The sequence below is a fragment of the Dipodomys ordii genome, unplaced genomic scaffold (genome assembly GCF_000151885.1).
Source record: "Dipodomys ordii isolate 6190 unplaced genomic scaffold, Dord_2.0 Scaffold53, whole genome shotgun sequence".
Taxonomy (NCBI): Eukaryota; Metazoa; Chordata; class Mammalia; order Rodentia; family Heteromyidae; genus Dipodomys; species Dipodomys ordii.
This window is the reverse complement of record NW_012267269.1, coordinates 6369614-6385949: the sequence shown is the minus strand read 5'-3', so window position 1 is coordinate 6385949 and position 16336 is coordinate 6369614. Positions and strand designations below refer to the sequence as shown.

The following is a 16336-nucleotide window of genomic DNA, read 5'->3' as shown; positions in this document are numbered from 1 at the left end:
AAAACTTAACATCTTCAGCTTCTAAGAAAAATGAAACTGACAACATATTGTGCCCCTTTTCCTCCGTAGTTGGTTGAGCAGTCATAGCATTCCAGTACTAATATTCAATTATCTTTTTTAGTCTGAGAAAAATTATATTCACCTATAGACAATATTAAATGCCTTTACTCTATTAGTCAGAAAAACAAAATAAATGAATAAGTATTGCCTCAGGTAATAAAATGGAAGGACATTTATTAGTGAAGAGGAAACATTTAGTTACAGGGATTTGACAGTTAGTAAATCCTGGCAATTTAAGTAAAACTACTAGTCTTCTCAAAGTACATAAAGTGATTATCACCAAGATAAGGATCAAGATTTTCAGAAAACCTAATTTATATGACTGCATAAAACATCAGCTAAATAGCCAATTAGTGGAACATGCTACTACACTTACTTCCACATGTCAGCAGAAGTTGCAAAGAAATATATCTTACAATGGCTAATGTGTGAAGAAAGAGATCAATTGATTTGTTGTTAAAAAAAAAAATCTTATTTTCATCACCCATGTTCTCTATAGAGTACACAAGAAAAGAACACCTCTGTTAAGCAGTTTCCCAACCAACTTGTCAAAGTATATAATAATGATCAACAAAGCCTAAGTGGTATGTCTCAGAATCTAAGGTATTGTTTCATCTCCTGGCACTCATCTACCTACCCTGTGATAAGAATGAGAAGGTTCCTTTAGCTCTGTCAATGTGTGAACTTTTCAACTTAGAATTAACCTTTGGAGCATGACCTAAAACATGTGAAATCTCCTTTACCCAAACAGAGTGGCTCTGTTCATTCTCTCTATTTACTAAAAGAACCCCCCCCCCAGGTAATTCTGTCAACTTTCTCTAAAACATGTCTTCGTTCATTCCACATATTAGTTTTCCTTTACAATCATGACAATGCCCTCTCTCACCCCCTCCATATGTCACTCCTAGAGTATATTGTAATAAAATTTAATATTTAAAAGAATAATAGAGAATAGAGCATGTAAACCATACCCCATCCCAAAAAAAAGACAACTAAAATCTTACTGTACAAAATTATTTCTACAGTCACCTGAGCTATGAGGGAAACATACATGTGTTTATGTGATCCAGCTGGTAGCAATACTTAAAGAGAAAGAAATCACAAATTTAAACACAAACCTGGTTTGTGGATTGGTGGATCTTTCCTGAAAAGCCATTTTCTTTTAAGACTGCAGCAATAAGATGACCAACAGCCTGGAAAATAAACAAAACATAATGAACACATTCTTTCATACATTCTTTCCAAAGAGTGCTTTTGATGAAACTAATACCAACATTAGCTAATGTGAATATGAGTACACAAGGTAATCAATTGGTAATTAATAAAATTCCCACTCAGTGGGAATTAGGCATTCAACACATATATCTTCTTCAGAACAACCTCCAAAGAAGGTGTTTTTATCCCAGATTACTAATGAGCAACTACAGCTTATAGATATTAAGAAAATTACCAATTTTCATTCAAATTACTTCCACTTAATATTAAAAGATAATTTGTTGGTTTATCCTCTTAAATCATGAGACAAATGAGACACCCCACAGTCTTAAAGATGCTTTTTGTATGCACATAAAATCCATCATGTTTCATCATGCATGTTAGCAAAGATGGAGAAAATAATCATCCCCTATATGTATGGCTATAGCCCACACGTACCTGAATCAACACATCAACCCTTACCACTGCTGTTCTTCTTCCTCTATTCTGCTATATCTATTATCATTTTTCATAGGTTTCGGCCATTTCATAAGTTTTCCTGTCTCATAAATCTCTAAAATTTTCCCATACTGCTTTACCCAGAGTCCAAAATTAAGTTCAAGAGCCTTACAGAGGTGCTAGGTACATGAATGCCTAAACATAGGACCTCCTAGCACCTGAGTTTCATGGCTGCATTTTTTTAGTACTACTAATAGAAAAAAAGGCTGACAACAATTACAGCCATTCTTTTTGTATGACTGGGGACATCTGCACTAATACAACTGCCCATCCTACACTTGAAGCCAAGTATGACACAGCTGAAACAGCTGATAGTCTTCAAAATCTATAGGAAAGCTCAAATAACTCTGTGTATGTGCTGTGTGTGTGTGTGTGTGTGTGTGTGTGTGTGTGTAAGTTTTAGATACTAGAACTAATAAAAGGCCTCAATATTTTGGGTCTCAGTTTTGCACAAGGTTTCACAGGAATAGTAACTTTAGTTAAATTTATTGTCTCTTACTTCCTAGCAAAAAGATGATAACAAAAACTGAGGATTGCTGAACAATTCGAGCTCCTATTGCACAAAATATACCATTGAAAGCAATCAACTTCACGATGTAGCATTTTATGTGACTACTGAAAAAAGGCTGTCAATTAACCTATGATATACAATCCTTCTCATAACTTACAGTCTTGATTTTACATTAATAAAAGAGCTCTTTTAGTTAATGAGTTCTTTTAGACTCATTTAGAAATTCATGGCCAAGCTCACAAATATGCAGGCAATACCAACTGCATCTCAACTGCTGCCATTAATTAATAGATGTAATCCAACTTCAAGGATGTTAAAATGAAAAAAAAAATATGTGTGAACCAAAGAAACATGATACTAAATTTAAGAAATGGATACAAAAGAACAATCAGAAGTATTTGATTTACAGAAGGCTGAGCACAATTACAGGATCCTAAGAAAGCCAACAGTAAATGCAACAGGGATCAAAACAAGCTACAGTTCATATTTAGGAAGAACTAAAAGGAAATAAGCTTAATGTTATATATCTCCCCACCTTCAGCAAGGCTCAATTCCTCTCATTTATTTTCAGTTCATCCACTAACAAATTAGATATCAAATTTATTTGAAAAACAAAACATAAGAATATATCAGCCTACATTGCTCCTTTAATTTAAATAGACATTTTACATTACACAATAGAAAAATATTTTTCACTTAATAGTAACACATATAGGCATTTCCTTTTAATCTTTGCTAAAAGATTATTTTCTCCAAGCACAGAAGAATAAAAATCATGGCAATATGCTCCAAGACTTCATCATCTTCTTTATAGGAAAGACTTGTGCTGCAGAGAACAAGCTATGACTCACCAACCCAGTCAGGTGGAAGGGAATCTTGCATAAGGAGTGTTATTCTCCTCATGGAAGGGTTCCCCACCATCCAGCTAAGTCACAGCAGGCATCTCCAAAGCTAACTGGTGAAATTATCCAACATGTTGTCAGTGGTAAAGTCTTCAGGCAGATTTTTACTGGTTTCTCAGCTTTATTCACAGATGTTATTATGGTACCTTGTTAACCAGAATGCTTCTACTTAACTCTTGTCTTAATTATTAAAAAGGTCTCTATATCAAATTACCATAAGCTTAAAAGCTTAAAAGGTAGATCAGACTTTATTAATATGGGTATTTAAATTATTGAATGTTATTATTATAAAAATCCATTATTCTCAATAGTTGTAGAAGGATAGAATATATCCTTAAGGTATTAATCCCTCCTACTCAGTGGATGCATATAAGCATTTACCTCTATTCCCAATAATTAATGATAGGTATAAAACACACACATATATTCAGAAATCTTATACTTAATTAACATTTTATTATTTCAAGGAAAAAAAGTATGATACAAGTAGAAGCTGAGCTTAACTAAAAATAAGTCTCTATGTTCAGAATGTAGAAAACATTATTAAGAAGCAAAAATAAAAAAATAAAATTACCTGTGACTGAATAAGAGAATTTGGAAAATCAAACCTTTTCTTGATATCATCTGACATTTTTGCTTCTCTTACATGTGTATCTGTAGCTTCTGTAGCCTAAACAAAAAGAATACTTATTAGCATTCCAGTTGATCTGAATGAGTCTTCAAATAACATGTAATTCATTTCAAAGACAATACAATTAAGCTATTGGGCATTTCAGTGTAATCCTTCATACAGTCACCATTAGTAACTACTTCTGCACTCAAATATAATTGATACAGAAACTATAAATGCCCAAGAGCTCTTATTTTTTCCCATAAGAGTTAAACCTGAAACCAACGAGTTCACATGCTATAGAACCTAAATACTACTACTACTACTACTGCTGCTGCTAATAATAATAATAATATAAATTGAACCACACATTTGAGCTAGAAATTAACCTTTAGATTAGATCAAAACTTAGATGGGAGAAAATGTCAAACTGTCATAGAACTGTTTAAACTATGTCTCCATTTTGACACAAGCTTTCATTTAAACACTAATCCAATGATAAGTATAACACCTAGGTGAGCTTTTTCCAGGAAGCATATAAATGACCTAGAAACCCACACATCCAAACAAACATGCTTGTCTCATGACCTAGAAACTCACATATCAGAACAAACTGCTTGTCTGCAAGCAATTAGCACCAGTTTTTTAGTATTTACACCACACCCTTTCTCTTTTTTTGTTTTAGGTCTGAGACCAGGATTCAATAGTACCTTCCACTTTCACTCATTGGCTAGCACTCTACCAACTGAACCACCCCTCCAACCCCTACACCACAGTTTTCATTCTTACTATACTCTAAAAATAATATGCAAAAGATGAATAATATGGATTTCCTAAGGAACTCAATTTCCATCATGAAGCACTGAACCTATCAAGTTGCATTATTCTAAAAAAATAGTTGTTTTAGATTGCCTATGTATTACAATATAATTTTTAAATAGAACTTATGTCAATACAATACACCACTAGGTAAAGCACTATAGTTTGATGTGGTTTGAATATGTCTCCAAGGGTCTGTGTGTTGCAATTTAATCCCCATTGTGAGCTGTCCAAAGAGTAGAAGCTCAAAGTAAGGTTTTTAGAGATAGGGCCTTTGAAAAGTATCTAGGATAAGTTCAACAGATTGGAACCCTCTGAATGAACACTAGTGGTTTTATAAGTATTGGGAGAAAGACCAGAAACACACAGAGCCATCATTCCCTGTCTTTTGCCATGTAATCCTAAATTCCTCAGTTCTGCCTGCAAGAAAGCCATGACCAGATGGAGGCCCTCAACCTCAAGAACTGTGACTTAAATTTCTTTTCTTTTTTTCAAATATTTTTATTATTTAAGTAGTTTTACAAGGGAGTTGCCATTCAACAAAGCCATTTAAGAACATAATGCCTTGATCCATGTCATCCCTTTCAGTAATCTCAGCCATCTCTCCCAGCCTACTCCTTCCCTCACTTCTGTTAAATTTTGTAGGATATAAATTGAATTTTTGACTCAAGTATTTTATTTCAGTGACACAAGCTGACTGATACACTTGTTTATATCATTTTTAAAAAGGTGACAAAAAAAATGCCTTTTTACTGTCCAAAAAGGAAGTATGTTGTATTAGACCTGCAGAATCTTTCTATTTTTAATCCCTTTTTTCTAAAGTTAAATCCCTAATGTTAGGGCAATTTCTCCAAAAACAATTTAAGATTACAAACTATTCCCCTATGTAAATCTACCCATTAGCTTAAAAAGCCAGAATTTCTTCAACATTCCAATTTTGTCACACATAACTTTCTTGAAATTTCTTATTTGATTTCCACCATATTCTGTAATGTAATTTCTTACAGTGTATCATTACAAATCCCAGGAAAGACAGATCACTATGAGGGAAGAAAAGAATTCTGTGGGAGCCATGCACCAATGGCTCATACCCGTAATCCTAGCTACTCAGGAGGCTGAGATCTGAGGATCACAGTTCGAAACCAGCCTGGTCAATAATGTCCATGAGATTCTTATCTCCAATTTACCACCAGAAAATCAGAAGTGGCGATATGGCTCAAAGTGGTAGAGCACTAGCCTTAAGTGACAATGCTCAGGGACAGCACCTAGGCCCTGAGTTTAAGTCTCACAGCTGACAAAAAAAAAAAAATCTGTGGGGACAATATTTAAGAAGTACTACTTCTTAAGTGCCTGTGGTATACCTAGGCCCTGTTCTAGGTACTAGAGCTATATAGTAAATCATCTTTGCACTCAAGACTTGATATTAGTAAAAAGAGACAAAAATAATTTTTAAATACATCAATGTTACATATTAGAAGGCGGTAAATGCTGAGGAAAAATGTTTTTGGTTTTTTTTTTTGGTCCGGTTGTGGGGCCTGAACTCTGGGCCTGGGCACTGTCCCTCAGCTCTTCAGCTCAAGGCTAGTGCTCTACCACTTGAGCCACAGCGCCACTTCCGGCTTTTTTTTTTTTGCTTATGTGGTGCTGAGGAATCGAACTCAGGGCCTTGAGCATGCAAGGCAAGCGCTCTACCACTGAGCCACCTTCCCAGCCCGCTGAGGAAAAATGTTTTAAATGAAGCAGAATACAAAGAATGAAAAGTAGGGAAAGATATACTTTGTCTTTTTTTACTTTTTAAATATATAATTTTAGTGTTATTATTAAAGTATTATATAGAGGGACCATACATACTTTTAAATTATCCCATTAAAATTTTTTAAAAATTGCTATTATAAAGATGTATTTTCTGTCTTAAATAAGGTGGACAGGGTTGGTCAGAATATAAACATATTTAAAGGAAAAAAAATTAGCCTGACTCATCTAACATATCTAGGAGAAGAGTATCACAAAAACAGAAAACAGGTAAGCAAAAGCCTTAATTAAGCTAAGAAATTATTCAACATCTTTTGTAAGGAGAATGAAGAGATGAGTACAAGGTACAATGAAGATGAAAGTGTATGGTAAATCAAGTCAAGAGTCACTGAGAAGCTAGATCATAAAAAGCTTTGTAAACCACAGGAACTGATAGACTTATCCTGAATGAAATGAGAATTTGCTGCAGATATTTACTCCATTGAGACAAGGAGTGATCAGAAAGCTAGGCATGGTAGCACACACCTGTAATCCTAGCACACAGGGAGCTGAGATAGAAGGATCACAAATTCAAGGCCAGCTTAGGCTACATAGCAAGATGTTCTCAAAACAAAGCAACAACCCAGAAGAAAAGCCATTTGGTTCTAGATATATTTGAAAGGGAGAACCTACATACATTCAATGACAGAACAGAGATGTTAAGGATAACTCCAAGATTTTAACCAGTGCAACTTTTATTTCTAATCTCAATTTCTTTAGGTATTTTACATAGTAAACAAAATAAGCTCTATATTACTTCTTTTTTTTTTTTTTGGTTGGTCATGGGGCTTGAACTCTGGGCCTGGGCGCTGTCCCTCAGCTCTTCAGCTCAAGGCGAGCACTCTACCACTCGAGCTACAGTGCCACTTCCAGTTTTCTGGTGGTTTATTGGAGATAGGAGTCTCATGGTCTTGCCTGCCCGGGCTGGCTTTGAACCGCAATCCTCAGATCTCAGCCTCCTGAGTAGCTAGGATTACAGGCGTGAGCCACCAGCGCCCGGCTTAAACTCTATATTACTTCTAACATGGCATATTTAAATGATGAAAGAAGCTGCCATCAACTGAAATGGAAAAAGATTTGTGGGAGAAGACTAGACATATTACTTTGGATAGTTAAGTTTGAGATGCTAATAGATATTCAAGAGAGAGTATCAGGTAGAAAGTTGAGGAGATTAATCTAAAATTGGAGAGGCTTAGTTGGAGATATTAATAATGGTATAAATCATTAAAGAACTTGAAAAGGACCTAAAGCAAAATGTATATTTAACATTGTTTAACTCACAGTTTACCAAATTTATCTGGTCATGCAATCATGGAAATGCTTGAGAACCATCTATACAATCAGTCCTTCCCAGGATACACATCTGGAAAAATTGTTTTATAGACATCTCCTACTCCTCTGTCCATTCTGCTTTCTGAGTTTTACTTCCATGAGGTACTGGCAGGCTCTCAGCCTTGTGCTCTTCTTCCCTCCATAAACTTTCCTTCTACTATCAGTTTCATTTAGTCCAGATCTCCAAACACTTCCACACTTTCTCTTATGAAGTTCTAAACCACCAGACATGGTCAAAAACAAACACATTATTTCCTCTGATAAAACTGTTCACAATTCAATCCATCTTTTCTCTGTTCTCTTGCAATAATTTCCTTCACATCATTCTCTAAGCCCAGTCAGCTACAAAGTCTGCTGCATCTTTTCCCTCTTTTCTCTAGCTAGCCTCATCATCTTCATTCTTCATGCCAGAATTACTCCAGTAACTGCTTAGTCCTGGGGCTCTCCATGCTTGAGTTCATACAGGGTTTTCTGATTAATGGTCCTGAATTGCTATTTCCACCAGCACATCATTTCCTTGTGACGAATTCATAGTGGGTTTTCAATTGCCTGTCAGATTAAATGTAAATTGTGATGCCCAGCTTCCAAGCTCATTCAACTTCATTTTGCTGCTATAATTCCAACCTAGCTAAAACAGTTTACAAAATGGTCTTGCATACTGAAAATCTGCTCTTTCCTAGAGAGTTTATTTGTAAATTTCTCTCCCACATAGGCTGTCCTTATTTCTATGTTCCCACTATTTAAATACCAAATTCCTTACATACAACATTTATTAAGCTTTTCTCAACTAGCTACATCACCTTGCTTTGCTACTAGTGCCTTTGGTCTGACTCATATTAGCATGGGAATATTAACATAAACATTAGAAATCTTTTTCTGTAAAGAACCAGACAGCAACTATTTAAATATGCTATTGTAGCCCAAAAGCAGCAATAGGCAATATATATGGATTATAGTTGTGTTTCAATAAAATTCTATTTATAAAAACAAGTGTCAGATGGGCCATAGTTTGCTAACTTTGGTACACATAATAACTTTTTTTTTTTTTTTTTGCCAATCCTGGGGCTTGACTCAGGGCTTGGGTACTGTTCTTTCTTTTGTTCAAGGCTAGCACTCTACCACTTCAGCCACAGCACCACTTCTGGTCTTTTCATGTGGTACAGAGGAATTGAACCCAGGGCTTCATGCATGCTAGACAAGCACTCTATTACTAAACTACATTCCCAGCCCCATAATAACAAATTTTAAATGAATTTATAACATTTCTTGACAGGGCTTCATGCATGCTAGACAAGCACTCTATTACTAAACTACATTCCCAGCCCCATAATAACAAATTTTAAATGAATTTATAACATTTCTTGACATAATAGCTACAGTTAACATCCAAGTTCTAGCCCAATGCTTCTGAGAAGCCAGGGTAAATACATAAAGTAAATTATATGCCTCTTTTGTTATTTAAAAATAGAAAAATACCCTTTATCAATAAAAACAAAGGTTTCATGCCCTTAAACTGAGAGAGAACCCGTGCTTTAACATCGAAATACAGAATGATATCACACACAATATTCTCAATGACCTAAGCAAAACGAAGTTTTGTATTACTTAGTTTTTAAGCAAACCCTAGATAAAGCCATAGGTATAATGTAATATGTAATTCAGCAAGAGTTACAGCCGATGAGGTCCAAGTGCAATACTTTCTGATGATCTAATCTAACCAAGAGAAGATAGGCTTTAGAGTATCCAGAAAGGCAACTGCCTATGTGCCATAGAATAGATTCACTCAAATGTCAACAGTGATAGAAGAAAATGTGAGTGGTCCTTCCTGATTCAGGCCCAAGATGCTGGAATTCGTACATGGCTTTGAGGATCAGATGAGCTAATAGCTAATGAGTTACACTAACAGCTAATTTTAGCAGAGCTGAGACATTAAAAAGATGATATTAAAAAGGTGACTTCACAAAATGGGCTACTATGATCAGAGTGCTGCTTTCATCAAAATAACCTAAGTATAAATGTCAAATACCTCATCTTACAAAAGACAGCCCTAATTTCAGTGTGATACTTTATAGAGAATTAATACATTTTTTAAATCTATAGTAACTTTATCTTTCATAACAAATGACTATTAAAGGATTCTTAAAACCACTACCAAAGCTACAATATGACTTGCTATCATTCTCAATTTGCTATTCTTAGGCTAGAAATTGCATGTGACTTTCTTCTGCTGGAGACTTTTACTTCAAGGTTAATCACAACTATTTGGCCTTTCAAGGTATAAAAACACCACATTCTTTGAGGGAATAAAAAAAATACACAGGCTTGCTTTATCATTTAATGTGAAATATGTCCTACTTTATTTTTAATCTCAACTTCCATTGGACATTTTATACATTAAAGGGAAGCAAATTATATATTGTTTATCATGGTATTCTTATTAAAAGGAAATCAGTCTTAATAAATCACATATTACAAAAGGGTGTTTCATTTTAAAAGATTTATTTCCAACCCAACATTATGCCTTTTTTTTGTCCACCTATACCTAAATCAAAAAAGAGAATTTTTAATGAGGTCTTTAAACTCCCCATGAATCAGTTATTATAAGCAATTATCATATTATCTACCAAGGTGTTTCAGTAACAGAAGAATACTTCTAAGAAAATAAATCCATCAACTGCACTCAAGAAACAATGTATTTTTAAAACTTGCATATAGATAAAGCATTTTGAGCTTTCAACTCTTCCTCATTTTTCATTGGATATGAAAATATACACCACATGTCATATAAAAGTACCAAAATCACATTAAATACATAAAAGCATTTAATGTCAAACTCCAGATTAAGAGCATTATCTGACAAACGAGAAAAAACATCTATCTAATTATACTCACAAGTACTGTGGAAACCAGGCACAAAGGAATAACTGACCATAGTTCAGGGATATAGGGTCAAATGGGTTTGAAGGTTTAAAAAAAGAAAGACACTTGAATTTGAGCACTCTTGACTACCAAATTACCATATAGGAAGGTAATAGCAGCAGTCTAGGTAGAAGTTAAGACTATCTAGAATATTTTTTAATTTTTTTTCTTGCTAGTATGAGGGCTTGAATTCAGGGCCCAGGCATTGCCCCTGAGCTCTTTTGTTCAAGAAGAGCATTCTACCACTTGTGGCACAGATCTACTCCCAGCTTTTTGTGATTAACTGCGAAGTAAGCCAGGCCCAAAGAAACATAGGCCCCATGGTTTCCCTTATTTGCAAAATCTAGTATATGTAGGAGTCAAGCGGAAAAGGTCAGATAATGTGATGTTAGGAAAATGAACCCTTAGATAAGTATTTTAATGTTTTTTTCTTTCATGCATGTGTTTCTAACACATTTATAAGAGTATTTCTTTGTTGCTTTGTATGTCCATCCCCCACAGTATAACCCCTGCTTTCACTATATTTGATGTCAGTATAACTTGTGGAGGAGATGGGGAAAAACAAGTTGTTTAAGGATACAGGTGGACCTGTTGCACCAATGAGAAGTACAAGTTGTCATGTCGAAAACGAGCTTTACAATGTTGGTGCTGGGGAGGAGGGGGGGAGGATTGGGACTGGGGGGAGGGGGGAGGCTGGGAAGGGATGTGAAGGATAAACAAAGGAGGAGGCTGCAATGCTTGGTAAGAAATGTACGCGTTATCCTGCCCATGTAATTGTAACCCCTCTGTACAGTATGTTCACAAATAAAATAAAATAAATTAAAAAAAAAGAAAAAACAAAAAAAAAGAGTCTCACAGACTTTTCCTGCCTGGGCTGGCTCAGATCTCAGCCTACTGTGTAGCTAATACACAGATGTGAGCCACTAGTGCCCAGCTAGAATATATTCTAAAAGATAGTGCACATTAAAAAAAAGTCTCTAGATTAAATATATATATATATATATATATATCATTCACATTAATTGGACCCTGTTTTAAACGCATGAAGTCTTTCATTGTAAACTATTGTAATTACTGGTTATAACATTACCTAGGTTTTTCCCCTTCCCAGAAATTAAGCTATGGACTCATCACCCTAAGGGTGTATAAAATAGTTCCAATTTATCCTTAAAAAACACATTCTAAGACACCAGTGGATGCCTAAAGCTACAGATAGCACCCAATGCACAAGCACAGTGATAGGCAACCTGGAGACAGATATTATGTGATTATGGAGCAGGTAGAATATACAGTGCAGAAACACTCGACTAAAGAATGATTCATGTCCTAGGTAGGATAGACCAGAATGACTAATATTTCATCATGCTACTCAAAATACAGTACAATTTAAAACTGATAAACTGTTTCTGTAATTTTCCATTGAATATTTTATAGTTGACTAAGAGTAACTGAAGTCACAGAAAACAAAAACATAGACAAAAGGAAAATATTTTGATAATTCTTTTGATTATTTTTTGTTTGAATAATTTATAAAGTGAGGGAGTATACCAACAAAATTTGAGCTGGGCTGAGTTGTAGCTCATGGTAGGCACAAGAACTTGCCTATTATGTATATAAACCTAGATTCAATTGCTAGCACTAAAAAATAAACTAAAATAAATTTGAGCTAATATTATAACGTTATTAAGACAATGGATCTGAGTATATCCCAGCCTCTCCCAATTCATTGATCCTGCCTCCCAAAAAGAAAGGAGGGCCGGGCACTGGTGGCTCATGCCTGTAGTCCTAGCTGCTCAGGAGGCTGAGATCTGAGGATCATGGTTCAAAGCCAGCCCAGGCAAGGAAAGTCCATAAGACTCTTATCTCCAATGAGCCACTAGAAAACCATAAGTGGCACTGTGGTTCAAGTGGTAGAGTGCTCCCCATGAGCTGAAGAGCTGATGGACCACGCCCAGGCTCAAAATTCAAGCCCCACTACCAACCAAAAAAAAGGGGGAACGGGGAGCCAGAAAGTCAGGTGCCAGTGGCTCACACCTGTAATCCTAGCTACTCAGGAGGCTGAGATCTGAGGATCGCAGTTTGAAGCCAGCCCAAGCAGGAAAGACCATGAGACTCCTATCTCCAATAAACCACCAGAAAACCGGAAGTGGCGCTGTAGCTCAAGTGGTAGAGCGCTGGCCTTGAGTTGAAGAGCTGAGGGACAGCGCCCAGGCCCAGAGTTCAAGCCCCACGACTGACCAAAAAAAAAAAAAAAGAAGGGAAGGAGAGAAAGAAGGGAGAAGGAAGTAGGCAAGGATGAAAGAAATGGAAGGGGAGACCCAGAGGGGAGGAGGAAAGAGGGAGGAAGAAGGAAGGGGAAGGGAGGAGAGAGAACGGGATGGGGGGGGGGGAAGCAGGGGAGGAAGAAGTGAAAAGAAAGGGAGAGAGAGAAGAATTGGTGGGAGGAAAGAGGGGAGAGGAGAAAAGAAAGGAATGGAAGGAGGGAAGAAGGGAAGGAAGGAAAGGAAGGAGGGAATGAGAGATGGAGGGAGGGAAGAAGAGAATGAGACAGAGATAGGGACAGGGAAGAGAAAAAATTAAACAGGAAAGATTAAACAAGTTGCCAAAAAGAAAACTTGTCATGCTAGAGATCTAGGTAAGCTAGAGATCAAGGTAAGAAGGGAAGTTTCTTTCAGCCAGCTTTCTCTCCACTAGACCATCAGTAACAGGAAGCATGATCAATGAATGTTCCACATCGCTGCATCATATCCCAGGAATCTTATGATCTATAATTCAAATACTGAACAAATTTAGGACACTATGGGCTGTAATGACCTCATTGGTTATGTTACTAAAAGTACATCAAATTGCAATCAAATTCCTGCCCTTACAATTTAGTTTCTTCATAGTTAATATCACATGCTACTTACAGGTTTTAAAATGAGAGTAAAGTAAGATCAAAGACAGGAAATGGAAATTCTAAGACCTGATTGTCCAGGAGAAAAAGCCATCAATTGAATAATGCCAGATTTTTCTACAACATTTTCTCCATTAATTATTAAATAAAGTGTCATGTGTATATATTTATATGCTAAATATATGAGATCATAGATACAAAATCTTTTTGGTGCTGGTGGTTCATGCCTGAAATCCTAGCTACTCAGGAGGCTGAGGTCTGAAGATGGCCGTTTGAAGACAGAAGGGGCAGGAAAGTCTGTGAGACTCTGATCTCCAAGAAACTACTCAGAAAAGGCCAGAAGTGGTATTGTGTCCCAAGTGGTAGAATGCTAGCCTTAAGCCAAAGAAGCTCAGGGACAGAGCCTAGACCCTAAATGCAAGCCCCAGGACTGGCACAAAAAAAAAAGAAAAAAAGTCTGTACAAAACATTTATATTTTATTATCTTTAAGTAGTAGTACAAAGGGGTTTCAGTTCAACATGTAAATTCATGAAGAGAGTATATTTTGATCAATGTCATCCATCCGTCATTTCCCCTATCTCTCCCAACTTAAAATTTTTTATGGTAATATAGAATAATTGTTACAGTATATTCAGTTAAGCAAGATGCCCTATAGTTTGGATCTGAAATGTTCTCCAAAGCTCAGGTATTAGAGGCTGAGTTCAGAAATAGGGAATTTTGAGGTGCCAACATCATCAATGGATTAACACTGCTGTTCAATTATGAGCTCATAATTTAATAGGCAATTGGGAGGTAATGGAAACTTTAGGTAGGACCTATTTGAATGGAATGGGCCCTCGTCAAGAAGCCAACACACACTCATATTCTCTCTCTCTCTCTCTCTCTCTCTCTCTTTTCTGCTTCCCTCTCACCCCTCTTTTCTCCTCTCCCTCCAGGTCTCCCTTCCTCCCATCCTGTCTCTCTCTTTTTCTCTACCTCTTCCTCTCTCCCCTCCTCCTCCCCCACCCCAAACTACCATGAAGTAAACAGCTTTGTTCCACCGTATGTCTAATCCTAGCCCAGAAAGAACAGAACCAAGTGATCATGGAATGAAGTTTCTGAAACCAGGAGCTGAAGTAAACCTTTCCTCCTTTAAGTTGTTTTACTCAGTTATTTTGTCATGGAAAACTGATTAGCAAGTCTCTCATTTCAAAATCTACATCTTCACAATTCAAGCACCATTTGGGGTTTTTCTTCTGGTTCCATTACTGTTTATTGGTTAGCTCTTTGTTGTTTTGTTGTGTTGTGTGATAAGGTTTCCCAGGCTGGTAACCAGCTCCCAGGCTAAAGTGATTCTCCTAAATAACTGCAACAGACATGTATTCTCACTTCTAGTTCACATGCCTTTCAATTAACTAAAATGTGGTAAATTATCATAGAATGCACGTTATAGGTATTTTACCTTTATTTTTCCCTCTCAAAAGATGACTCAAAAGCTGGGGATCAATGGTTCACACCTGTAGTATTAGCAACTCATAGTTCCACGCTAGTCGGTGTAGGAAAGTTTGTGAGATTTATTTCCAATTCATGACTAAAAAAAAAAACAAAACAAGGCACCCCTTCCACTGGGCGCCCATGGCTCACACCTGTAATCCTAGCTACTCAGGAGGCTGAGATCTGAGGATCGCAGTTTGAAGCCAGCCCAAGCAGGAAAGTCTGTGAGACTTTTATCTCCAATTAACTACCACCCTCCACAAAAAAAAAAAAAAAAAAAAAAGCCAGAAATGGAGCTATGGCTCAAGTGCTTGAGTTTCAGCCTTGAGCAAAGGAGCTTAGGGACAGCACCCAGGCCCTGAGTTCAAGCCCAAAGACCAACACACACAGAAAAAGAGAGGCCAAAAATACATAATGAAGAGACCACTAGGCACCTACCAGTGTCTATTCCCTTTTCCCTCTGAATTAATGAAACTACTAACTAGTTGAATTACATTTCCATACCACAAGTATGATTTTGTTATATATGATCTTGTGATTGAATTCTTTCTAGTTAAGTTTGAAGTGATGCACCATTCTAGACTACAGCCTGCTTCCTCCTCTCAACCACACTGAATTCTGCAACAATAATCTAGATTGAATTATGCACATGAAGACAATGCCCCCAGAACACTTGTTTGTCAATCAAACAAGATGGAAGGAACCCGAGTCCCTAAATCACAGCTTAGTATAGAGCTGTACAGTGGAAACTCCAACTATTATATTAAAAAAAATTATCTTCTAACTTACTTGAAAACACAGCATTTTGGTATCTCTTTGTTTCAGCAACTAGTACTTCCTTGCTAGTACAATGAATCTGACATCATTTCCATTTCAAACATTTTTTTTCAGGGTGGAAAAAAAGAAAATATCACAAAAGTCAAAGCAAGTCAGGTGTAACCCCAGCTACTGGGGGATTTAGACAACAAAGCAAGGCCTGTCAAAAAAGGACAGAGAGAGAAAGGAGGGAGATGGGACGGAGGGAGGGAGGGAAGGAGGAGGAGGTGGAGGAAAGAAAGGAAAAAGGGAGGAAAGAAGGAAGGGATGGAGGGAGAGGGAGATGGGAGAGGAAAGGAATGAAGGGGAGGGAAGGAAAGAGGAGGGAAGTAGGAGGGATACAGGAAAGAAGGGAAGGAGACGCCGGCCGGTGGCCGATGGCTCATGTGCCAGGCCCCGGTGGCTCACGCCTGTAATCCTAGCTACTCAGGAGGCTGAGATCTGAGGATCGCGGTTCAAAACCAGCCCGGGCAGGAGAGACCGTGAGACTCCT

At 36.9% G+C, this 16336-nt stretch overlaps 1 protein-coding gene across 2 annotated transcripts in view; it reads right to left on the bottom strand.

The window, feature by feature from the left end:
• The window catches only part of Focad (focadhesin), a 274302-nt gene that overhangs the window by 232847 nt on the left and 25119 nt on the right, over nucleotides 1-16336 (bottom strand). For both annotated transcript variants that reach the window (XM_013020828.1, XM_013020829.1), the window contains exons 2-3: nucleotides 3761-3856; nucleotides 1179-1253 (exon numbers count right to left, since the gene is read on the bottom strand). In XM_013020828.1, coding sequence (XP_012876282.1) covers nucleotides 1179-1253; nucleotides 3761-3817 — 132 coding nt within the window. In that variant the 5' untranslated portion in view covers nucleotides 3818-3856. The remainder of the gene's footprint in view (nucleotides 1-1178; nucleotides 1254-3760; nucleotides 3857-16336) is intronic.